Source organism: Macaca thibetana, chromosome 3 (genome assembly GCF_024542745.1).
Source record: "Macaca thibetana thibetana isolate TM-01 chromosome 3, ASM2454274v1, whole genome shotgun sequence".
In the NCBI taxonomy this organism is placed as follows: Eukaryota; Metazoa; Chordata; class Mammalia; order Primates; family Cercopithecidae; genus Macaca; species Macaca thibetana.
The window spans coordinates 97,193,093-97,220,358 of record NC_065580.1 but is presented as its reverse complement, the minus strand read 5'-3'; the positions used below and the strand labels follow the sequence as shown (position 1 = coordinate 97,220,358).

The 27,266-nt window shown below is 35.8% G+C and overlaps 1 protein-coding gene across 3 annotated transcripts in view; it reads left to right on the top strand.

Moving 5' to 3' along the window:
* The window catches only part of SKAP2 (src kinase associated phosphoprotein 2), a 209,655-nt gene that overhangs the window by 139,114 nt on the left and 43,275 nt on the right, over positions 1-27,266 (top strand). For all 3 annotated transcript variants that reach the window (XM_050785454.1, XM_050785452.1, XM_050785453.1), the window contains exons 7-9: positions 10,626-10,750; positions 11,621-11,684; positions 12,337-12,474. In XM_050785454.1, the coding sequence (XP_050641411.1) occupies positions 10,673-10,750; positions 11,621-11,684; positions 12,337-12,474 (280 nt within the window). In that variant the 5' untranslated portion in view covers positions 10,626-10,672. The remainder of the gene's footprint in view (positions 1-10,625; positions 10,751-11,620; positions 11,685-12,336; positions 12,475-27,266) is intronic.

The following is a 27,266-nucleotide window of genomic DNA, read 5'->3' as shown; positions in this document are numbered from 1 at the left end:
AGAAAAGGGCAAGAATATCACTGAATGTAAGCTTTCCTATGGAATTGTTATCAATGTTGTTTGGAAATTTATGTTTTATTTGACATTATTTATAGTTTTTAGAGTTTTTTTCCCCTGTTGTAAAAACATACAGGTAAGATTGTCGTATTTCAGATAAGTCTGAAATACTTACATAATGCTGGAAGTTGTTCTTACCTTTAGGCTAATGAGATTAACAAATTAATTAATTTAGTAGCTAGTTTGCATTCCATCACTAATTTACAGTATGTTCAAATGTAGTAATGGCATCAGTGAAGTGTAAACTGTAAACAGCTATAAACAAGCATCTTTCTTCTGCTAAGGGTCAGTAGTGAAGTAGGTCAGAAAATTTAGAGTCCAAGTTCAGTTACGATTATCATAGATCATAGAAATACAGTTTTGCATGATATTGTGAATTTAGATCAAGATATTACCTTCCACAGAATATCCTCTTTTTCACCAGATCAGGGGAGGGAGGTTTCAGATCCTTGTGACTTTGATTCAATTAGGCTTCTCATTTCTGATTTCTTTAAGAATCAATGAATACTAATGTCAGTGTTTCCTCCATTTCTAGTCCTGACTGACATATAACAATGGTTAGGTCAAAGATTAGCAAGAGTTTCCCCAAAACCCAAAGCGTGTTAATATTTACTTCCAACACTAATATAATATATTCAGTGAAAACATTTTAGTTAGAATTATTTGGATATTAGTTACATTCCCTTTTTTTTTTCTTTTTTAGAGATGAGGGGGCCTCACTCTATCACCCAAGCTGGACTGCAGTGATGCCATCATAGCTCACTGCAACCTTGAATTCCTGAGTTCATTTTTATTCTTATTTGATGAGACCTAATGGTAGTAACATTGTTTGTAATTTCCATTTCAACTACTTTGTGATCCATTTAGCCCTTTCTGTCATTTCTGTTACTGGAAAGGGGTCTTGATCCAGTCCCCAAGAAAGGATTCTTGGATCTCAACCAAGAAAGAATTTGAGGCCAATCCATAGAGGGAAGTGAAAGCAAGTTTATTAAGAAAGTAAAGAAACAAAAGAATCGCTACTCCATAGGCAAAGCAGAGCATAGGCTGCTCAGCTGCTTACACTTATTGTTACTTCTTGATTATATGCTAAACAGGGAGTGGATTATTCATGAGTTTTCCTGAAAAGGGGTGGGCAGTTCTCAGAATTGAGGGTTTCTCCCCTTTTTAAACCATATAGGGTAACTTCCTGATGTTGCCGTGGCATTTGTAAACTATCATGGCATGGGTGGGAGTGTCTTTAACATGCTGATGCATTATAATTAGTATATAATGAACAGTGAGGAAAACCAAAGGTCACTTTTCATCGCCATCTTGGTTTTGGTGGGTTTTGGCCAGTTACTTTACTGCATCCTTTTATCAGCAAGGTCTTTGTGATCTGTACTTTGTGCCAACCTCCTATCTCATCCTGTGACTAAGAATGCCTAACCTCCTGGGAATGCAGCCCCCATAGGTCAAAGCCTTATTTTACCCACCTCCTATTCAAGATGGAGTTGCTCTGGTTTAAATGCCTGACATGTTCACTTTAAAGAAATTACCATTTTAGCATTCCTTTTTCATGTTGATGTTTGAAGATGTGGCTTATATTTCCTTAAATTTTTCCCTTTTACTTTGCAGCCTCCTGTTTCCAGTGAAATTTTAGATTTTTTTCTAGTAGTTCTTTTTTCTGTTGGCGGTTTCCTTTGAAATTCTTAGCCAGTTCCTCTCCTTTAAGGGACTCCAAAAACAGATCTATCTTTCGACAGTTTTTAATTGCTTGTTTGACATGATCCCGATTTCCTTCCTTTATATCAAATACTTTTTTTCTTTTGCGAAATTAGATATGATTTTTTATAGCCTTATTTACTGTATGTGTGAACCGTTTACCTAATAGGAAGAGCTCCTATCTAGATATATGAGAACTATAATCCTCCAACTAAGTAGGATTTAGATAAATGGATTATAAAGACACGAAGGAGTTGACACCACTTACTAGGTTAAAGTGTGCTTTGTTACTGTTTGACAGATACATAGTTCACATTTTCTACCATATTGTGTGTGCCAAAAAACACATTGACTTATGAAGATAGTAGTGGCTTAGAAAGAGTAGTTCCAACCTGTTGGGTAAATAATGCACTTACCATTGTACCAATAAATATTGTCTGTATTTATTATTTATAGCCATTTGGGACCCTTAAGCAACAAATACATATAGTACATATTTCAACACCTGAGGAAATCTTACTCATCCTTTCATCTCCTTCCTTTTCCTTTGATTGTCATGAGTCTCATTCATCAAAATTCTTAGGTCCTAGATGTTCAGATGTCCTTCAAGTCATTCACTCGTTCATTCACTTACTCATTCTTTCTCTAAATTTGATAAATATTTTTTCAGACACTTGTTAGCTAGTAGGCACTGAGGATCCAAAGATCCTTAGAGGTGCTCACAGTTTGGGTTTTGTGGATATCAGTGAGAGAGGGAAGGATGTTGTTTGGTTAGAAGAGGGAGCTGGGCAGGTAAACTGACCGTTTCAATGCAGTACAGTAAGTAATTTAAATAAGCTATCTTTGGATCACAAATGAGGGAAAGCTAACTGCCTAGGGAAGTTAGGGAAGATGTCCTGGTGGAGAGAACACTTCATTGGGCCTGAAAGAATGAGTAGGAGTTTGTTGGTTGAATACTATGGTGTGAATGTATGTGTACCTCCAAAATTCACATGTTGGAAATTAACTCCCAAGGAGATTGTATTAAGAGCTGGGGATTTTAGGAGGTGATTAAGGCATGAGGGCTTTACCCTCAAGAATGGGATATGTCTTTTTATAAAAAAGAAGTCTGGAGAGAGCTGTGGAACCCTTCTTTTGCCTTTCCACCATGTGATGGTACAGCATTCAACTCTTCTGGGGGATGCAGCAATCAGGTGGCATCCTGAAGCAGAGAGCAGCCCTCACTAGGCACTGACCCTGCAGGTACCTTGATCTTGGACTTCCCAGCTCCCATAACTGAGAAATTAATTTCTGTTGTTTATAAATTTCCCAATTTTGGGTGTTATAGCAGCATAAACAGACTAAGACAGGGAAGAAGGGTAAAATGGGCTTGCCAGGTCAGGGAATAGCAGAGATTCTGAGTTGTGAAAGACTGTGGATGGGATCAAAGATGGAATGAAGGCTGGAGCTTGGAGTGAGTGAGGGGAGGGAGCACGTAAGGCTAAAGAAGTGGATTAGACCAGGTTGATAAGAACCTTCTGAGAATAAGGGCCTTGCTAAAGATTTTGTTTTGAATATGACCTTTAAGCAGAGCATTGTATGACCAGATTTGGTTTTTAATAAGTAATTGTAATAGGATTATGGAGAATGGTTTGGGATGGATAGAGTCTGGGTCAACAGGACCATTTCGCAGGACTTTGAAGTAGTCTAAACAAGAGAGGTCAACACAGGGCTGTTAAGAGGCAGAACGAGGATTTAATGCAGATCTCTCTGCCTCCAAAGCTATGCTTTTTCTACAACTTGATGATTATTACCAACCCCTCCAAGGTGCACGTAAGTGATGGCCCATTTAGGAACCTGTTCTAAACTATTGTGGGTTTTTTCCCCTTTTTCTGTTTATCTTCTGTATGATCTTGAATCAACATTATGATATGAACCTAGTCTCTCCCCATTTTTAAGGAGGGGATTGTCAGTTCTTAGTACCTCCTTTCAGGACTTTTGCTGAAACCTGATTCAAGAATACATTAGCACCGTCTAGTAAATGGGAGCTACAAGTCACCCTGATCTACAAAGTCATTCCAAGGTTATTTGTTACATTATGTGGTTTTAATTTTTTCATTGTAATATCTTTTCAATATATAATAAAAGTCAGTAGAAAATTGGGCTTCATATGGAGAATTTAACAAAACTTTCAGAACTTGGCAGAGAAATAAAAGTTTTCATTGAAATTTACCTCCCTGCTCTCCACTTCTCCACAACTTCACCAATGATAGGAAAAAAAGAGGACATATATGTTCTCTTTGAAGTTTTAAAATTATAAAATATATTTTGATGTTGAAAAAGCATCATATTTCTCTTTTAATATTGTTGTGAATATGTTAAAGTGACAGTACTTATATTTATATAATTAGAAGTTCTGTTGTTTTATAATAGCAACTTAATAGAAAGCTGTAAAAGCTTACCTTTTTTCTTGTGATTCACTTGACAGAAACAAATTCTGTCATTTTATAATTATAATTATGTAATTTTATAATTATATCAAGATGATATATGTAAAATGTGTAAGTGAATTCTGATATTTTAAAAATTTAAATTCTATCTCCATCTGGTAGGTGAAGAAGGATATCTTTATTCCTTAAGAAATAGGAACCATTAATTCTACCTTTATCAGAAATTATTGCAATTTTATAGACTTTTGGATCTTTGATATGAAAGTATTAGCTTTAAAACTTATCACAGTAAACTTTTTTTTTTTTTTTGAGATGGGGTCTTGCTCTGTTGCCCAAGCTGGAGTGCAGTGGCATGATCTCGGCGCACTGCAACCTCCGCCTCCTGTGTTCAAGCGATTCTTCTGCCTCAGCCTCCTGAGTAGCTGGGATTACAAACACTAAATTAAAGCTATACCTTTACTTTCTGCCTTTATGGCTAAGAGACCCTCTAACAGTATACAGCAGTTAAAATGTACATCTGATGTTTAGTAGGATTTCATCAACATGCTGAAATAGTCAGGTACCAACTAAGTTTTACTAAGGATCTGATGACCATGAATGTTGTTGGTTTAATATCTAGTCTAACTTCTACACAAAACCCCAGAGATAAATTTCAAGTGGCTGATTTAGCATCGGCATCTGCAAGCTGTATAAACCAAAGGAAAATGTTCATATATCTTTAACTGAGGAGCTGGAACATCTTGCTAATCAGTTTGATAAAATTTAGTGCCAAGGTCAAGTATTGATGGGCATATTTTTCTTTTCCCTACTGAGTATTAATACTTGTGGAAATAACATAAGCTATACACTGAGGGGAAAAGGCCTTCTTAAATATAACTAGTAGATATTGCTGAACACATTTCATATTTTTTATTGCTAGCCATTTGTACTAAGTTAGTGTTCTTGGTATGCCCATCGGAAACCAATTTTTTTAATGCAGAAAGGGAAATTATTAGGAAAATCTCAACTCTCAGAACTGCTGAGAATGCTACACACAGGCTCAGCAAGCAAGCAAGAACTAAGGTAGGTAAGGGGGCTGGATCTTGAGCATAATCCATGAAAAATCTTACTGGGACACACGACTGGCCTTGGGCCTTGCCAAGCCAGGACATGTGCTGTTGCCACTGTGCACTACCATCAATCAATGAATGCCATTGCCACCAGAATGGATTCTGAACCCTGTCTTGATCCTTTTGTTACTTACTTGAGATTTAGGTTCCAGTCTGGAGCATCCACTTTGATTAAGTTGGAACAGGGAAAATCCACCTCCCTCCAGTTTCTGTGGTGGAAAACTAAGCCCTATCCCTGGCAGTCTTGGAATTAAAATAGGAAAGATGCATGGATGCTGGGGAGCCCCAAATAATAAATGTCCATAACTTGTAGGGATGCTAAAAGATTTGGAATTATTCAGTTGCAATATTTATGCTATATTTAAAATGGTATGAGAGTGGTTGTTGTTTTAAGCATGTTTTTCTGAGAGCCAATGAAGAAGAGAAAAAGCAAGTATATTTGCCAGAAAAATAGAAGGTCTGTTTAGATTTTGGTAGGTGGCAGTAGAGTGTAGGGGGTAACGTCGGGGCAGTTGGTGAAGGAAAGGGCAAAATTAAAAATGGTGCACAGTTTTCTGGTTTGGGAGCTTGAATTAATGGAGGTGGCATTTATTGAGATGGGGACTACAACAAGAAATATTACAGTTGTTGCCAAAACAAGTGTTGGGAGTGGGGATAAGATGATCTCCATTGTGGACACTTTCTATTCAGTGAACCTATAGGACATTTGAGAGATGAAACATATATAGTGAGCAGACGAAGATTTGGATATACAGTTTTCAAAATGAACTAAAAGTAAAGAATCATGAGTCACAAGTATATTGATAGGAATTTAATTCTTGGAATTAGATGAGATTGCCCAGGGAGAGTGTAATGTAAGAAGAGAGCAAGACTTAGAACAACCCATCATAGCTTTTTAAGAGATGGGCAGAGGTAGAGAAACCCATAAAGAAAACTGAGAAAGTTTGACCTACATTGTAGGACGAAATGCAAAATAACATTTATTTTCTCTACTGTGACTTTGTAAATTTCACGTTGTATTGAGGACAGTGGTTGTAGTGTGTATCAAAATCACCTGGGTTGCTTGCTAAAAATTTGGTTTCCTAGACTCACCCACAGAGATTCCTATATAGCAAGTGCAGAATAGTAGCCAATTCTGTGTTAACAGGCATCCAAGATGATTCTAACATAGGTGATTCTTAAAATATACTTTGAGAAACACCTTCTTGGAAAACAGTGTGAAATGGCTGAAAAAACAAGGCTTTAGAATCAGACTTTCTTAGGGTCCTGGCTTTTATTCTTTACTCTTTGTGTGACTGTGAGCAAATTGGTTTAAGTTTGTTTTCCCATCAGTGCTGGGAATATAATATGTCTCTTCTATTGTATAGAATTATTACCAGGTATATATGAGATATGTTCTATTAAGTTCTTGATGTATAGAAGCTCAGTAAATGTGAGTTGTCTTTTTGACAGCTTATAAAAACCCCAGAACACAGCTGTAAACCTAAAAGCCAGTGAAAAAGTAGAAGGAAATTGCTCTTACTAGCCTTATGCATTTTGTTTTGTAGGAGATCAGAGACAACTGCTTTTTACCTTGAACCTACTGAATTAGGATTAGTGTAAAATTGAATTACTGTTACAATAGATTTCATTGTCTAGTTTTTCCTGGCAGCCTTCAGTTCTGTAGACATTACATTCAAAGCATGATAGAGGTTAGGTTAAAGTGTGAAACAGAAGCTGAGACAAATGTAATAGAGGAACAAACACCTCAAAAATTCTGAGGGTATCAATGTGTTACAAAAACTAACATTCAAAATGATGCTATGTTAAGAAAACAATGTTATGTTTAAAAGACTTGTTTGTAAATTTAGGGAAGGATATATTTTCGAAAGCTTTGCATCACAATGATTAACATTTTTAAAAGTTTTGGCACTTAAAGGAATAAGCTTTTGCTATTTGTGAAGTTCACCTAGATAAAATATTAGTCTTTCACAGTGCTGGGTAAATGGACTTTTTAGCTTTATTTCCTATTTGATTGGCATTTTACTATTTTTGATAATTTTGTTAACAGGTACCCTTGAAACTATCCCAAAAAGCATTGTGGAACTAATCTATATGTAAATTCTTATGACTTACCATATAATGATGAAGTTTCTCTCACCAGAAGAGAAACTAATGTGAAAGGAGAAGAACAGTGTTGTCTTATAGCCACGTCTGCCCATTTCATGTCTTGAACTTCCTGTCCTGTATTGGCTAATTGGAGATATGGCTACTTCATGGTTATGGTTCTGCAAAAGCTATTAGAAAGAGTTGTGAGTTTCCTCTGTTCTCTTCAACCTTTCTGGGCCCATACCCCTACCTGACTTGGATGTTTATATAAGTGTTTATCCTCAAATACAATCAATCAGTTGGATAGGTCTAGATATTAGTTTCTTTTTATTATTTTTGCTTGGTTAAACAACAGCATCCTTTTGTTCTGCAAAGTTAGGTCTTTCTTTGATTGAATGAAGTTTTCTTTTGTTATATTATGTCTTTGGTTATTGGCATTTATTTATTACTCTTCTTCCAGAAAACCCATTTTTCTTATGTTGTATTTTTTTCAGCCCTCCATATTTATCATACTCCCTTTTGCCCCTTCCCCCTCCCCTTAGTCTTATTTTCTATCTGCTGAGTGAGCTTTCCAAGGTATATCTGATCTGGTTTTCCACAATGTTAGTTCTACTTTTTATTACTTCTAATACATCATTTGTTTTGCTGCTGCATTTTCCACTTCCTTGTACAGCCTATTTGTTCCTAATTTTGCCAGTTTCATTTTAATTCCTACTTGTCTCAGCCTTTTCTCTTTTTATTTTATATTACATTGTTTCATCTTTCATCTGTTTCAGAATCTGTGTGTTTACTTTTATAAAATATGCAAAGCAGTTGGCTAAAGTTTACTTCCATTTTGCCTACTTTGCTTGTGCTTTCTACTTCTCAAGTGCTATGTTATGTTTCTGTTTTACATAATATTTTTATGGCATCTGTATTTGCTGTTCCTCTTTTACTTATCCTTGAACAAGTACATGTCTATAAAATCTGAGATGCTTACCTATAAATTGGCTTTGTGGCTTCTCTCTGGTTCATCTCAGTAGAGGCTGATACTGTCCTCCTCTTGGACTGTAACAGAAGTTCTGATACATAGCCCCGTAGCATATTTCTAGGGAGTTTGGCTAAAATAAATCTGCTAGTCTAAGTTGGCGTTGCCTAATTTTGCTGCCTGATGTCTTATTTCTAGATTATTAGATAATCCGGCCCAGAAAGATCTGTTCCCCTCAGCTCTTCCAAACTAAATCTTTGTAGTGCTGATTTTACATCTCCACGTGTAGACTCCCACTCCTCATGCATTTCCACCTCCATTCAAGTTACATTGATGAGAATTTTAGACCGAAATTGGAGGTAGAAGGCATAGGTTTTAGGCCAGATGGACCTAGTGAGTGGAGCAATCGAACCCTTGTGCAGCAAGGGAACAGCTTTCCTCTAAATCTGGTCCCTGAAAATTCTCTTTCTTCTGGAGAGTTTAAGGAAATCTCTCAAAATTGTCCAGTATGGCTTTGATATTTTGCCTGACATTACTTCCACTTTTCGTCGTGAACATTAAGTTCCTTTTGCAATTTAGTAGATCATTGGGAAAGTGGTGCAAAAGGTCTGATAAGGTGTTCTAGCTTTTATCTCAGCAAACCTATAATGCTGCCTGGCTTGTTTCAAGTGCTCGGTATCAATTTGTCAAATGAGTGAGTGAATGATTTAGTCTTTTTTTGAGAATTTTACAAGAAACCAACCATGCTTAACCATTTATCATTTTAATACTTTTTCCCCAATAGTTTCCTAGTTAGGTGTCTTACAAAATATATCCTGGGAGTACCATAAAATATTCTGTGAAAAAACAATTCCACAGACAAATAATTTTTGGAAATGCTACATACTGAATTTTTCTTTTAGAAGTTTAATTAGTATGTAAATGTACTATGGGCCCCAAGAAGGCCTGAACTAACAAAACCGCTTAACTCTGTTTAATTCAGTAAAACGTTTCCCAAATTGATTTGATCACAGAAACCTAGTAATATCTTTGGGAAATGCTGCTCTAATCTTTAAAGTACTGTGTAGTTTTTGTGAAAAACATAGTTTATTGTAGATTTTTTTCATGAAATAAACTTTGATTGTTTCTTTAGATGTTCAGAGAGATGTAAATTATGACTAAATGTGATTAGAGTTTCCCAGGAACTGAGATTTTTTTTCTCATTTGATATTTTGAACAAGATATAATCTCTATGACCTTTTAAAAATGTCTGTTAGTTACTTTAGGTATTTAGCTTGTGTATTTAAGAAAAGGTGCTGTATCTTTTATTGGTACATTGAACTGAAAAAGCACACCCCACAACATGAAAGCATTTCTGTATTTACCCTGAGCTCAGTAAAAGAGTTTGTCCCTACTCATGTTTTTAATATTGTTTGTTAATCTAGGAAATAAACCTATAGCTGTGCAGTTTTTCTATCAAAATGGTATAACTGGGTGAAGTAGGAAGGTTGACTGATTTTATTTTCAGTTTCAGAATGTTAAGTCTTTTGTTATATTCCCACTTTATTTGTCTTTAAAATAATATCTGACCAAAGCTCTAATCATCTTTTGCCTCTTTATCATGTGAGATTCAAATGTGCTTTACTAGTTCAACTGTTCACTGATTGGATAAGAAACTTTCCCTCTTTTTTTGGTAACTAATGCTTCTGTACTTGCTTTACCACTCTTCTCTATCCACATAGTTTTTTTTCCCTTCACATCTTTTTTGTAATTGGTAGTTTAGTTTAGTTTCAGTTTGCTTTGTAAAGTTAGGGATAAATTTGTACCAAGTTAGGAGACCTTTTTTAAAGAAAACTTTTGTTTTAGAAGCTTCTTTTTGGTGGTGGTGCTGGGGAGGGGTAGGTGAAAGGAGATAACAGTAAATAAAGCTCAACAAATTTTCAGCTGGTCAGATGGCCAACTAAATCTGAAAGAGCCACAGGTTTGTGGTGGGTTTGTCTAGCAAGTTCTAAGTTCTAGTTCCTGAATTTTCCCTACCCTAGAGTGTCATGTTTCCATGCTTCCTTCTGAATAAGACCATGATCTGCAGACCTCCTTCTTAAATCAAATCATCCCTAATACTTACATGTTTCAGAATTAAAAATAATTTCTAAAAAACATTACCTAAGCATTATATTACTAAAGCAATATAACCAAAAAAAATTATTTCCAAGAATTGACGAAGAACTTTTAAATAAAAGATAATTGAGCATTAATATTAATAAATGAAATTCTAACTGGTTTTATCTTCAACAGACAAACAACAGAAAGGTGAATTTGCATTAGATGGCTACAGTGTCAGAATGAATAACACTCTAAGAAAGGATGGAAAGAAAGATTGCTGTTTTGAAATCTCTGCTCCTGATAAACGTATATATCAGGTTGTACTTTTTATGTTGCCTTGAAATTAAGTTGATAAAATGTTTTGATTTCATTTATAGAGACGTTGACATTTGATTAATACTCTCCTTGACATGTTAACAATAATAAAAATACTGGTGTTTAAATACATTATGCATTGAACATTCATATAAGGGGAATTTTTTTTAAATTTCGGATTAGTTCAAACGCTATCTTCTTGAAAAAGATAAAGAGAATATATAACTTATCGATTACTTCCCATGTTGCATTTATATCTGATAGAACTAGGTGATCTTCCAAAAGAGTTACATAGCAGAAAGAGTAAAATTATCAAAAGACAAATATCAGAGTGATAATACATATTGTATTGCTTAGGAGTGTGGGAGAAAATGAAGGTAAAGGTACACATCAGCTCTGCAATTCAAGAGCTATCAGCTAGGCTTCAATATGGAATGTATGTTTAATCAGTTTTAAGTATCTGAGATTGCAGTTGAAAGCCAGTTAATTAAGTTGTCAGGTAGTGTGTTGGAATCTGACAAGAACATTTTTAAGAAAACTGTATCCAGCAGTCTAAAGAAATTCATGGGTGTCTTCTAATTGTCAAGGGCAAATTTTGTTCATCAGTTCTATCTTTGACATTGATGAAGAGAAGCAGCTTTTTTTTTCCTGCACAGCTGCCAGCTGCTGATCAGAGTTTCAAATTCATCATCCTCTGCTTCAATTGCATAAATTTGTCAAAATTAACTGTACATTATAAGAAGCATCCTTGCAAGAAAAGTTCCACTAGACATGAAAAGAATTACTAATAGTCTTAAATAAATGGTAAGAATACAACATACCTTTCATTTCTACTGTGGTGATTTTCGTTTTTATTGTTTATTTTATATTAGTTTACAGCAGCTTCTCCCAAAGATGCTGAGGAATGGGTACAGCAGCTGAAATTTGTATTGCAAGGTAAGATAATTGAATGAGTTATCACAGTCTTTAAATACTAAATAACAGAGTAGTTTGGGTTTTCATATACAAAAACTTACTGACTTCTGTGAGAATGACCAAGTGAATGTGACTGCTATTTATACAGACCACTTCAGATTTTAAACAGCATCTTTTTTGTAAGTACCAATTGGCTTACCTTAAAATTCACATATTTACAAAACAATTTTAAACATGATTTTGGCCGGGCGCGGTGGCTCAAGCCTGTAATCCCAGCACTTTGGGAGGACGAGGCGGGTGGATCACGAGGTCAGGAGATCGAGACCATCCTGGCTAACACGGTGAAACCCCGTCTCTACTAAAAATACAAAAAACTAGCCGGGCGTGGTGGCGGGCGCCTGTAGTCCCAGCTACTCGGAGGCTGAGGCAGGAGAATGGCGTGAACCTAGGAGGCGGAGCTTGCAGTGAGCCGAGATCGCGCCACTGCACTCCAGCCTGGGTGACACAGCGCGAGACTCCGTCTCAAAAAAAAAAAAAAAAAACATGATTTTAGTTAAGGACATAACATGTAACAATATTGTTATTTTGTAGGGCTGCATTTATTTATGAAGTATAGTTTTAAAAATATCTTCTGCATTCTTTTAAAATTTACATCATGAAATGTGTTTTATAGATATGGAATCTGATATTATTCCTGAGGATTATGATGAGAGAGGAGAATTATATGATGATGTTGATCATCCTCTACCAATAAGCAATCCACCAACAAGCAGTCAACCAATAGATGATGAAATTTATGAAGAACTTCCAGGTATTTACTTTCTGGTGATTCATTTAAAGATTTAGGGCTGTGTGTGTGTGTGATTTGTCCTCAAATTGACAACTTGAGTAGAAAATGATGATCTATTGAGAACAAGGACAAAGAATATCTTTAAAACTCTATTTTATAAAAAGGGTTCTGCTTGAGATATTTCAAGTGAGTAGATGTAACTTATAAAAAGTGAATGAAACATTAAAATGAAGCAGATACAATACTAATCTCTTGGGACTTTTGGCTCATTAGCATTGTTTATGCTACATAATTTTTTAATTAAAAAATTGACTTGCCTTATAGTTTTTTCCACCAACTCACACATCGTTTTTTATTTATACATCTTGGAACTTCCATTAACCAGAAGTTCTACACATACCCCATATGTCATCAACTTCTGCCTCGGATTTCTCCTTGCTTGTAGTATATTGCATTGTCTTGGAGGAATGTTGTTGAACTATAAATAAAGGCCTTCTGAGGCTTCAAGTCTTCCTGTTGATATTTTAGCATCAATATGGAATAAAAAAGTTTTCTTAGTTTAGTGTTTACATGCCTGTCTGTTATATAACATAAAATTAATTATCTATTAGCTACTTGACTTGTGGCCATGAGGATCAATCTAAAATAAAAAGATAGACATCTAAAATTTAGGAAACATATGAAAACATTTAGGAAATTGTTGTATTGCTAATACTCTAGGTTGAAATGAGCTTTTTTGGCTATTAAAAAAAAATCAGTAGTTAGAGAAGAAAAAGGTATTATAAGCAATATAAGCAAGATTTAACTAGTACATCTCATGTAGAGAGGCCATTTTGCTCTGAATATAACAATTTAATGATGCAATGTAAACCTTTAAAATTGATTTCAAAAATACTTAAAATGTTCCAAATTAATGTACAAATGTCATTTTCAATACAATACAATATAATAACAAGAGTATGGACTTTAGAATATAAAAATTTAAATTCTGGCTGTACCATTTACTAGCTTAGTGACTTTATAAGTTAATTTCTTCATTTATAAAATGGAAATAGTATCATTGGGAAGGGTAAGTGAAGTGATTTATTGAAGGCTCTTAGCATAGTGCTTGATCATAGCAAACCCACAATTAATTGTAACATCACCATCATTTTTGTTTTTATTATTGTATCTGGTGAATTCTTGCAAGTGCTTATGTGGTGGTACAGTAATGGTTTTCTAACCAAGTAAAAAGTAATAATTTTAACAATATTATAAATTTAAGGTATAAAAACTATGTATGCATCTATATATTGTCTTTTACTACCCCAGAAGATTAGTATAAAAGTATAATTTTATGGGGAATAGAGATCTGTGTATTTCAGTTATTTAGTGGAGTTACATGTTTATTAACACCTTCCTTTCTGGTTTACCCTAAGGAAATGGCATCTACTGTAGCATCAGTTATCCTCAAGTAGGGAAGAACATTCCCTAGCTGCTTGTTTTTAGTCACATCATATCATTAATACAATTATTTTAGTATTTAAAAACGTTGAAAAGAACTTGTAAGAATATATACTCATAAAATGGAAGAGTGGAATACATTTAAACATATTACTGTCATTACATCCTTTTAAAACCCTGCAATGAATGTGTTACAATTGTTGAAATAACTGTTAAGTTCTGTATTTTTTCAACTTGGCTATTCTCTCCCACCCCTAAAGAAAAAAAAATTGATTAGGAATAAAGAGCAAATATTCATAGTTATTTTCATAACAAAGACCTAAGGAAGATCTGATATAAGTAGCTTGAAATTTTAAAAATATGAAACATCTTTTATTTTCTCTTACTACAGATACTATTCTTCATTCTTCCTCACCCTCCCGACCCGACCCTCCCCCCACTACAAACATAATTGTTGAAAGTAACTGGTTACTTTTTAAGTAGTGTTACTTCTTGCTGTGGTACTGGGAGAAATTTAAGCTGCCCTGGGATTTCTTTGCCCCTGCTTGGGATCCCCAGTTGCTCTGCAAAGTGATTGAGCTTGATAGAGCCTGCAACTGTGCCCCTGGGAAGGAAGCTGTTGTAGGCAGCTGTGGAATGTCTCGTTCCCCTTTCTTCCCCGGTGTAACTGAGAGCTGCTTCAACATCTGCACAGTTCAGCAAGTTTGTCAAGTTTGTGCCAACAGCTACAGAGGGAATTTTTCTAGTAGAGGCCCTAAAGGTGTCTCAGAGTTAGAGGTTTTGTATGATTAAATATCTGAAACTAGGAAGGTAACTTTTTTAATCTAAAAAATTGTCTCTCTTTCAGGACAAGAATTAAGCTTTTTGCTTTCACTTCTGTGAAATTTGAATATAATTTTGATAGAGGAGTTAGAACAATGGAAGAGCAGTAAGCACATTTACATACTATTGATATTTTTCCAGTTCTGTTCAAAGAACTGTGTATCTCTGATACCTGACTGGCTAAATTCCCAGAATTAAATAATACTACAATTTCAACACAATTTTCTGTCAATTATGCATTGTTGAAAACTAATACTCTTAGTTGAAAGATGAGGTATACAAATGTATTTGAAGAAAAATCTAAGAATTTAGCATGCTACTTTAAATTACAAAGGTCTTTTTCTGAGAAACAAAAGCTCTTACTCTAATAAGTGTATTTTTTAAAAACTATGAAATAAACCTGCAGTGTTTTAAGTTTCAAGAGTAAGAAGAAAACATTGTTTTAAAAATTGCATTGGGCCAGGCACAGTGGCTCAGGCCTGTAATCCTAGCACTTTGGGAGGCCGAGGTGGGTGGATCACTTGAGGTCAGGAATTTGAAACCAGCCTGGCCGACATGGGGAAACCCCATCTCTACTAAAATACAAAAAAAAAGAAAAAAAAATTAGCTGTGCATGGTGGCAGGTGCCTACTGTAATCCCAGCTATTCAGGAGGTTGAGGCAGGAAAATCACTTGAACATGGGAGGCGGAGGCTGCAGTGAGCCAAGATCGAGCCACTACACTCCAGCCTGGGCAACAGAGTGAGACTGTGTCTCAAAAAAAAAAAAAAATTGCATTGCAAAATATCCCTTGAAAAATGTTTATAATTCTATGGGAATCTAAATCGTTTCATTATAATTGTTTTCAGTTAGAATATTCTAACTTTATTACAGTACCTTCTCTTTAATTTCTTGTTCATTTGTTTTTAACTAACTTGATAAAAGAATAGGAATAAATTTGTAAGACTTCTTTGTGTTTAAGGGATTTATACATATGTACAAAAGAGTTGCGAGAATGCCATTTCTGGGGAGTATTAAAGGTATTTGGCTTTTCTTCAAATATCCTAATGCTTTTACATCTTTTATGTCTTATTGCTTATTAGCATAGGCCACTCAGGTTTGCTTACATTGTAATAATACTGTAGCATATTTGTGTTTGTGCAGCTAATATATTGATCAAAGTGTGTTAAACTGTTTCATAACATGGTAATGAGTTCATTTGGCTTAGCACAGATTTGTAAATTTATTGCCCACTTTTTCATTAGAAATACAGAGGAGTGTCTTTGTCTCATTTTGAATCTCAAAAGAAGAAAATAATACTCGGGAAATTGCTGCAGAAACTAACCCTGTTTGCTCTTCTCTTCTACTCACCATGTCACTTGATTTTTTTCTTTAATGGCAGGAAATTGTGCAGAAACAACAACAACAAAAAGATTTTTCTAGATCTAAACTGAATAGAATCAGCCTAGTAACAAGAATGGTAACCATCCATTAACTTATTAAATCTGTAGCTTTCAGAGGAATTGCACTTGAAATGTCTTCTGGCAAGTGGACTGGAGGAGAGAGGGCAACATAAAACAGGAAGACAAATTTCTATTCCATTAACCTATTTTTTTTTAGTGTGAATTCATTTTTTTAAAAAATTACGATGACAGATTGAACTAGTCTGAGTCAGAAAAGGATATTTTTATCCTTTGGCCGTTCAATTACATTTTAAATTTATTCAGTCCAACTATCTGCATCTAAAATGGAACATAAAGTAAAATGCAGCTATAATTTTTTTTCCGTGAGACTATTATATATACATAAAAAAGAACAGTGTTTGGATACTTTAATTTGAAGTAGTTTACAGCAAATGGACACAAATGCTAATTTAATCAATAAGTGGTTATAGGCCCCCAAAATACATTTTGGCTTTATTTTCCTTCTGAATAATTATCACTCATATTACTAAGTTAATATCAAGGTTACAAAGGACCCTGCAATCTGTGGTATTAACAATGTTTTAAGTGATAGTAGATCCTGACTTCACCAAACAATTTTTCTCCTTTCTTCTTTGGAATGCAATGGAAAGATGTCAATTAATTTTTGCAGAACCACATATATTCAGTATGTTAATATTGTTAGTCTAGGCAGCCTGCTAACATTATTTTTTCTTAAACTAGGTACTGAATGGTGAAGTTATCAATGTGGTGATATTGTGGGAATATTTTTTCCCAAGTAGATGACTAGATTAGAGTTGAATTTTTGGATGGTGATATGGTTTGGCTGTGTCCCCACCCAAATTTCATCTTCAATTATAGTATCCATATAATCCCCATGTGTCCTGGGAGGGACCAGGTGGAGATAATTGAATCATGGGAGCAGTGTTCCCCATCCTGTTCTCATGAGATCTGATGGTTCTATAAGGGGCTTCCCCCTTTGCTGGGCCACTCGTTCTTCCTGATGCTGCAATGTGAAGAAGGACATGTTTGCTTCCCCTTCTGCCATGATTGTGAGTTTCCTCAGGCCTCCCTAACCATGCTAAACTGTGAGTCAGTTAAACCTCTTTCCTTTATAAATTACCCAGTCTTGGGTATGTTTTTATTAGCAGCTGAGAACAGACTAATACAGATGGTTTCAGCTCTGTACTCTGCTGAGAGGGTTATCCGAAGTTATAAAAAAAAAAATTAAATCCTTCATAAAATAGGGTCACTACACACATATAATGTTTTTTTATTTTTATCTTTGCTGAATATAAATGTGTCTGCTGAATATTTGTTTATAGTATTCTTTATGTTGTTTCATAATATGGTATGAAGCTTTGGAATACAGTTCCAAATACCTGTCTTGTAGCTTTTCTCTGTGTTGCCATTGGCATTGCAAATTCTTTTCATTACAAGAGATGGCTTAACACATACTAAACCCAAAATACCTGTGTGTACACAAAACATATATTTCCATTGGTGGTGGGATAAAATGACTCATTTTTGCAAATTGGAACTACATTAGTGGTTCCCAGCCAAGGAATATACCCTAGAGTACATTTGGCAATGCCTGGAGACACTTTTGGTTATCATAACTGGGATATGTATGTATTTGTGTGTGCATGTGTGTGTGTGTGTTACAGATATCTAGTGGGTAAGGGCCAAGGATGCTGCTAAACGACCTACAGTGCACAGGGCAGCCCCCACAACAAAGAATTCTCTGGCCCAAAATGCCAGTAGTGCTGAAGTTGAAAAACCCCGGCTACGGGGATGTGATAGACAGCTTTTGGTTTATCACCTTTTTATTCATATCACTTGAATTATAAAGATTCATAACCTAAGCTCCATATGAGTTAATTCATTTTTATGGACACAACATAGGTTTTCTTACATACATGAAACTAGGATTACATAGAATGTCTCTAGGTTATAAGAGATCAGCTTGACTTGCCTATGACGTTTCCTTCAAGGGGGAGTATTGAAGTTCTATCCATCTCGTGGAAATGAGCAAGCCAGGAAGATAAAAAAGGAAGGAAGCATTTTGTCTATTTTCATGAGCTACTATCTCGGAAGGAAGAGGTTTCTAAAAATACCTTGTAGATGTGTGAATACTTGATTTAGCCTGTTCTCATAGGGTCGTTCTTTTGAGGCTGAAGGAAAAGACCTGTGGGTGTGGGATTGGACTGTCTGTAAAGGGAGTCAGGCATCTTGGGGGAATGCAAGACTGAGCAATTCCAGGGCTGTCTGGAATTTGACGAGTGGCTTTAGGAGAAGTGGAAACCCTTTTATGGGACCTCTATCTTTTCGGACCTGGACTTTGAAGAGGCTAGTAGGATTGAGATGATCTCTGCCCCTGGAGTCAGATGGGAAGTCTTGGAGGCAGCCCTCCAAGGGGATCTGTGAAGAGGAACTTACCTTAATGTACTTCACAACAAGCCACATTGGGTGATTATTTTATATTATTTGTTCACTTTCCTTTCGTTATTGCTAAGTCTTAGGTTTCTTTTTTTTCTTTTTAAAGATAGGGTCTCGCCCAGGCTGGAGTGCAGTGGTGCAGTCATGGCTCACTGCAGCTTCAAACTTCTCAGGTGTTGCTCCTGCCTTAGCCTCTTGAGTAGCTGGGACCACAGGCATGCGCCACCATGCCTGGCTAATTTTTTAATTTTTAATTTTGTCGAAATGGAGTGTTACTATGTTGACCAGGCTGCTTTTGAACTCCCAGCTTCTGGGATCCTTCTGCCCTGTCCTCCCAAAGTGTTGGGATTACAGGCATGAGCCATTTCACTAGCTGCTAAGTCTTAATTTTTAAATCCTTATTTAAAAACAATACATACTTACTGGAATAAGTTTAAATATTCCTGACGTGCATAAAATAAAAAAGTGGTGCCGGGCGCAGTGGCGCATGCCTGTAATTCCAGCACTTTGGGAGGCCGAGGCGGGCAGATCATGGGGTCAAGAGATGAACACCATCCTGGCCAACATGTGAAACCCGTCTCTACTAAAAATACAAAAATTAGCTGGGCGTGCTGGCATGCGCCTGTAGTCCCAGCTACTCGGGGGGCTGAAGCAGGAGAATCGCTTGAACCTGGGAGGTGGAGGTTGCAGTGAGCTGAGATCACACCACTGCACTCCAACCTGGCGACAGAGCGAGACTCCATCTCAAAAACAAAACAAAACAAAACAAAATGAAATAAAATAAAATTAAAATTAAAAAGTGAAAGTCACTCCGTACCCTAAGTAAACATTGTTAACAGTTCGATATGAATCTTTTTGTTCCTTTTTTTGCCTATATATAAATATACATACACATATAAAAGTTTTAAAACAAAGAGATTCTTCTTTTTATCTACTTTCTTCTGCCCTTTTGTAAAATTTTCTTCCTTTCATTTTCTTCCTATTTAGTTTTTACCTTCTTCCTTTTCTCATTCTTTTATTTACTCATTCCTCTCCTCTGTTTTCATTTTCATCCTTTCTCTTCTTCTTTGCTTTCATTTCTTTCATTTCATAAGTATTCTTGAGTACCTGTTGTGTGCCAGGCACTGTGCCTAAGTGTTGAGAATCCCCCGGCATCCTTACACAGGTGCCCTTTCTGGCCTAAGCCTAGATTTACTACCATACCTTGAATTACCCATGTTTATTTATGTCTTTTGTGTGTGTGTGTGTGTGTGTGTGTGTGTGTGTGTGTGTGTATATATTATATTCACATCTCATGAGTTTTCTGTTTTTACTTTTTTGCTGGCAGAGTCTTCCAGCAGGTAGTGTTAAAAGTAGCCTTGTGTCTTTATATCTTGATACTTTCAAAAAAAAATCTTTTAATTTTTTAATAATTTAATTATTTTTATTTTTATTTATTTTTTTTGAGACAGAGTCTTCCTCTGTTACCCAGTCTAGAGTGCAGTGGTGTGGTCTCAATTCCCTGCAACCTCCACACCCAAGGTTCAAGTGATTTTCCTGCCTCAGCCTCCCAAGTACCTGGATTACAAGCACGCGCCACCACGCCCAGCTAATTTTTTGTGTTTTTTTTAGTAGAGACAGGGTTTCGCCATGTTGGCCAGGCTGGTCTTGAATTCCTGACCTCAGGTGATTCACCCACCTTCGCCTCCCAGAGTGCTGGAATTACAGGCGTGAGCCACTGCACCTGGCCCTTTTTTTTTTTTCAGATGGGGTCTTGCTCTGTCACCCAGGCTATAATGCAATGATGTGATCTTGGCTCACTGCAACCTCCGCCTCCTGGGTTCAAGCTGTCCTCTCACCTCAGCCTCCTAAATAGGTGGAACTACAGGTGCATGCCACCACGCCTGGCTAATTTTTAATTTTTTTGTAGAGACGGTGTTTTGCTATATTGTCCAAATTGATCTCCAACTTCTGAGTTCAAGCAATCTGCCCACTTCGGCCTCCCAAACTGTTGGGATTACAGACATGAGTCACTGCGCCAGGCCAAAGCCTTCTTATAAGCCATCTTCCACTTCCCCTGTTTCTCTCCATCTGTCACTTGTCTGGCTCTACACCTTGCTGCAGACACCCAGAGTACCTTCCTCTGTATCTGTGACTAGTAGATTGTTGTCGTTGAGAGAAGGGGCTCTGAAAGGAAACACACATCACTTTGAATCCCAGCTCTGCCCCTTATATGTGCTTCAGCCAGAAGAGGAGTGAACACAGGAAAGATGGAGAATACACAGGAAAGATGGAGCATGGAAATGGGCAAAATGTGTTAGTAACTTTACTGATTATTTTAAAATAAGCTTTGTTTTAATCTAAAAAAGAGGCAAAACTAAATTTAGGCAATAATTTAAAAGTTAGCTGGGGCAAGATGAAGATGAGGGGGTAGTGAAAGCATGCCAGATGTTGTCCTGTTCAGAAGGAGGGAGGAGAGGAATACTAATTTTAGTTTTTGTTAGGAAATGTTTAATTAGGAAATATATGTTAACATTTTAGAGTTAAGTACTAAAGAAATAGAATGCAATCTTGCATTGCTCAAAGAAGCAGAGGGTAAATAAAAGGTGACCACGTAAAACAATTTAAACACAAAAGAAGGCAAGAAACAAGAAATCAAAGAGAAAATGTGGTAAAATTAAGCCATAATATAAAAGTAAGAATGATAAATATAACTTAATATATTAAAATAAATGTTTGCATTAGATATTTTTAAAACTCTAGCAGTATTCTTCTTAGAGGAGATACACCTGAAACAAAACCACATGGAAAGTTTCAAAGTAAGGAAATGGAAATAAATACACCAGGCATTTCTATCCAAAGAAAGCTACTATAGCTATGTTAACATCAGATAATATGGAATTTAAGGTATAAAGCAATAATAGGACTACAGAAAGACACCACATAACAAAAATGAAAGAAGATAAAGCTCAAATGCATCTAACTATATAACATTAATATCTATAACATATAAACATGTAAGACTAATTTGACAGGTTCTTAATCATAATGGGAAATTTTAAGATACCCCTTTCCAAAACTGATAGACCAAGGAGGCAAAAGGATATAAAGATTTAACCACAAAATTAATAATCTATCAAAAAAGATATAAACTAACATCACATAGCAGAGAATATTTGTTCATACAGTACACATAGAATAATCATAGAAATTGACTACATATGTGTTCACAGTTAAACTCTCAACAAATTACAGTGAATCTGTGTTATACAGACTATGGTCTTTAACTACAATTAAATTTAATTAGGAGCCAACTCTGAAAAGGTAGTTTAAAATACCCAAACCCATGTGTTTGGAAGCTGAAAAAATAATAATTCATGAGTTAAAAGAGGAAATTACAATGGAAATGACAAAATATGTAGTTTTCCATATGAAATACACTGAAATTAGTACAAATAACAACTTGTAGCATTGTTATTAACTCTTTTTTTGGGGAGGGAACAGAGTTTTGCTCGTGGCCCAGGCTGGAGTACAATGGCATGATCTCGGCTCACTGCACCCTCCACCTCTTGGGTTCAAGTGATTCTCCTGCCTTAGCCCTCCGAATAGCTGGGATTACAGGTGTGCACTACATGCCTGGCTAGTTTTTTTCGTATTTTTAGTACAAACGGGGTTTCACTATGTTAGCCAGGCTGGTCTTGAACTCCTGACCTCAGGTGATCCACCCACCTCGGCCTTCCAAAGTGCTGCGATTATAGGCTTGAGCCACTGTGCTTGGCCATGTTGCTAATTCTTTGGGGAGAATTAATCCCCAAAGAACTGGAGATGACAGAACTATAAAGGCTATAAAATCAACACATTTAAAATGATTCAAGAGAAAAAATAAGGAAAAGAAACTTTAACAAGAGAAGAAGATCCTGTGAAAAAAAGATCAGATTTTTTTAAAGAACCAAATAGAATCACTAGAAATTATTGGTGGTTTGGATCACTTAGCCATTGAATTCAAAACTTTTAGAGAGTCATATATATGTGTGTGTGTGTGTGTGTGTATATTTACATTGCTGAGAGAACCAATAGAATACATATTAAAATTCTGAAGCAGAAGATAAGCAAATGTCAACCACTTTAATCAAATTAAAATGCTAATATTTATAAAGCAAAATGAAAAACTATGTTAATGGTAGGCTATCACGTTTTTCCTGTGAATCCTAGATGAAAAATCCTAACACTGTACCAGAAGGTCAGATAGTCACAGGATAGGGTTTGTATCTGAACATAATCAAGTGTTTCATCGTTTGCCACCAAGAAATCTCAACAAGTAAAGACATAGCTTCTGATCACCTTCATATCAGACTTTTAAACTGGAGTCTTCATTCTTCAGATATGATTTGTCTCCCATATAGAATATAAATAGATCACAGCCTGCTTTTGTTTTTAATTCATCCATTCTTTCAGAAGATAGACTGATAAAGTTTGTAGTAGCTTCACGAAAATGTATTTGCTTCTTTATTTTTTAAGAAAAAAAAATACACACAGCCACATGAACACATACATCTGTAGAGACAGACTGCAGCAGGAGAGTATCAAGCTTCACTATTTTTGCAGATAGGTCAGCTGGGAATATCAACTTCCTAAGAGTATTCAGCTGCTTACTTTAAAGCAGTGATTAATAAGAATGAACAAGTTCAACAAAATGTCAGTGATAAATATAAACACTCTTCATATCTGGCCTCAGCAAGTGCTACAGTTGAGTAATGCAAAACTTTCAACAAAATGGGAAAAAATCCAATTTAACTTAATTACGCGTAAGTGAAATTTTACCTTAATTTTGTTTCAAATAAAACACTCTTTTATAGATGTGTTCCTCTTTATTAGAACTTCATTAGAATTCTTACAAAGAAATAACAACTTATATCCACTTATCCATTATCCCCTTTGTTCCTTATTAAAGAAGTTAAGATGGAGCAGTTTTTTAAAAATATATAATAAGGACATTCATTTGCAAGGTCTGAGTTGTTTGGACTAGATCCCAAATCTGCCTCCTGCGTGGACCTCTTTTCACATCCTGGTTCAAGAAACTACAGCCTAACTGTGCTTCTCGTAAGCACACAAATTCTTGGAAGAGCTCTCTTTGTTCCTGTTGTCTCTTCACCTGCTCACTCTTTATCCTCAGGCAGTTTGGTTTTCTATCCTTATTCCTTAACTAAACCAGCTTCTTCAGAGTCACCAGTACTCTCCTAATCATCAGTCTTGGTCCTCAAATTCGTCTCTAGAAATTTGATTTTACTTACCACCACTTTTGTCTTGAAACTGTCTCCACCTTTGCCCTTCTCCAGTTTTTCTTGTTTACATATTATATTTACAAATAAGCATCTTAGCATTGTATTACATTTCCATATTTCCTGTTGCTTTTTACTGATTGTTTCAAATTATTTGTTTTCCAGTCTATCATTTTGTAATACTGAAGCTTTTTGTTTTTATCTTGTCTGACCTTCTCCTCATATCATCTTCTTATTACTCACTTAATTAACTCATCCAGCAAATATTTATTGAAAGCCCATTACATGTCAGATTCTGTTCTAGGTGCTGGGAGTTTAGGCATGAAAAAGGCAGACCTGGTCCCTATTAAGATAGTTGCAGATTGTAGTAGGTGATATAAGATAAGAGGATAATGTGAGAGGGTGTAAATGATGTGTATTCTATGGTTAAGGAAGAGATGACATTTAAACTGAAGACTTTTGGATAAAACTGGTAAATGCAAAAAGCCAAACGAAGCACTTTCCAGGCACAGTGAACACAAATACAAAGACTCTGAGCATGGACAATGCTGGGGTATTCAAGAACCAGAAAGGAGGGCCATATGTAGCCAGGCAGAGAGGTTAAAATGAAATTGGAGAGAAAGGCAACAGCCAGGTTAAGCAGGGCCTTCTTAGGATAGAATCACAGCCCCATGTGCATAAATGACACTTGAAAAATGTGTCCTGAATTACTTTAGTGAGGCTGACATGTATAATTATATAAGATTGCCCACATACATCAGATGCTGTTTATGAGATGAGAAATTTGGATTGGAAAAGACCTTTTTCTCTTTACTTTCTCTCCCTGGACAATTTTATACCTTCCACATCACTACACAGAGGTGCATATGGTCAGAGCAAAGTAAAACATCTTCACTGGGTAGCTAGCTCATCAAAAGAATGTAGAAGATATGATGATAATTATAATAATAATGGTTAACACTTAGCATATGCCAGGTACTTTCCTAAGTATTATTTAATAAGCATAAGTGGTTGATGGTATAGGTATTATTACTATCTCTGTTTTACAGACAAGGAAACTAAGGCACAGAAAGATTCAGTAACTTGTTTAGAGTCACAAGCTAGAAGATAGCAGAGTTGGGATTTGAACCTAGGCATTCTGACTCTGGAGGTTAAGCTCTTAGCCAATAACTGGACTGTCTCTCAACAAAAATATGTTAAGAATTGCCTTGTCCTTAGTTATCAGATAAGCATTTACTGCACACATATAAAAAAAGACACCAGAAGAGATAATATACCAACCAAATCTCATCTTTACAAATGTTCTCTCCTCTGAGCTCTGGCTTTATTTCAAATAATTTTTGACCATCATATCAAACTCATATTTAAGATCAAATTACAGGTTGAATATTCCTAACTTGAAATCTGAAACGTTCCAGAATCTGAAACTTTTTGATCTCTGATGTGACACTCAAAGGAAATGCTCGTTGGAGTATTTTGGATTTCAGATTTTCAGATTAGGGATGCTCAACCAGTATAATGCAAGTGTTCCAAAATTCAAAAAAATCTGCAATTTGAAACGCTTCTAGTCCCAAGCATTTCAGATGAGGAATATTCAAATATTCAACCTATACTGCTCTACCTCCTTTCTTTTCTATTTCTATTAACAGTATCAATTGTTACTCAAGTTTAAAAACAGAACCTCCAAACCCAACATTGACTCCTTTCTTGGTCTCCCCACCTCTCCTAATTTAATCAGTTGCCAGTTACTCCTGATTCTGCCACTAAAACATCATCCATCCCTGGCTCTCTATTCACTCAGGCTTTAATAATTTCTCACGTGGATCATTACAAGAGCTCCTAAGTGGTCTCCCCACTTCCTGTGTGTGTATCTCTCTCTAACCAGCCTGATAGCCTATTCTACATGATGCCAACAGATTGGTCTCCTAAAATATAACATGGTGAAATTAATCCCTTGCTCATTAACCTTTATGAATCCCCAGTGCCTAGTAAACCAAGTTCAAACTCACTGGCCAGGCCCTGAGCCCCTTCCGTGGTCCCACACAAATCCACCTTTCCAATCCCATTTCTGCTGCTGAGACTTATGCTCCAGAGAGACTGAACTCTTCACTAACCCTTAGCCCTTCCCTGGACTGCCTTCATCAACTGTGTAGCTCTAGATACCTTATACGAAATCAATATATTGAGTTAATTAATTCAGTGACAAAAATCCAGTCAAATAGCACACAGATCAAACTTTAGTTGATGTGCCTTTTCATTTTTTTTAATCCACAAAGTCTCTGATGAACTCTACCATATTTTCTAACATATCTCACTATCTGCAAGGTATAGGGTGGATACTCAGATGATCAATAAATAGCCCCTGTTCTCAAATATACCATAATTTAATAAGAGGAACAGATATATGAAATCTTAACTATAGAAAAAAAAAAACAATTAAAAAACATATACTCTCGCCAATTCCAAAGCCTCGTATGTATTACTGTTTACCTTGGCCATTGTTTCCTCTATCTACACCTTTGTAGAACCCTTATAGTCACTGCATCAGAAACAATGAAAATACCCTTGTTGATTCTATATATTTATTACACCATTATATGGCATTCGTATAAATGTAGTATTTTCATTAAACCCACTCAGGTGGAACCTTTGTGGTCATTCCACTAGAAACAAAATACCCTTGAAATTCTCTATATTTATTGGGCATAATACAGTATTTTTATAAGTGTAGGGTGATTTAATACTAAATACAGTATAGTATCATGGTATAATAGTAAATATAATATTATAATATCATTATCCTCCAGCATTCTGGAAATTAACACATATTCAGAACATCTCATCTGAAGCTGAGACAACGTATATAAAAGAATTCAAAACCTTCTTTATAAACTAGTTAATAATTTTTCATTTAGTGGGGAAAATGTTTTCAAGAAAAAAAGACTTTAGAAGTTTCTTAAGTCCTATCTTTCTGCTGCTCCAAAATGTTGAATGGCTTATCACAGACCATAGGATAAAATGCATATTTTTTACCTTGGCATTCAAAGGTCTTCCACAGTCTTACTGAAATCTCACATTCTAGCCTAATCCCTGTTATAATGCAACACTTCTCCAATTTTAACAAGCTGACTTGCTCTTTATTTTCCCCACACACATCCCATACATTTCCAACCTCACATTTTTGTTCATACACTTCTGTCTTTATAGAATGCTGTCCCCTTTGTTCAGTTTCTAACCATATCCTCCCTACTTTCTAGGCCCAGATCAAATCCCATCTCCCCAAAAGAGCCATCCCAGCATGAGGTGACCTCTGCTTCTCTGAACTCTAAACTTTTCTAACACCATTCATTTGAATATTAATCACAACTTTGTGATATTTTAAATGTTGATATCTGCTATTCTGTAAATCTTACTACTTTTCATGTGATTGT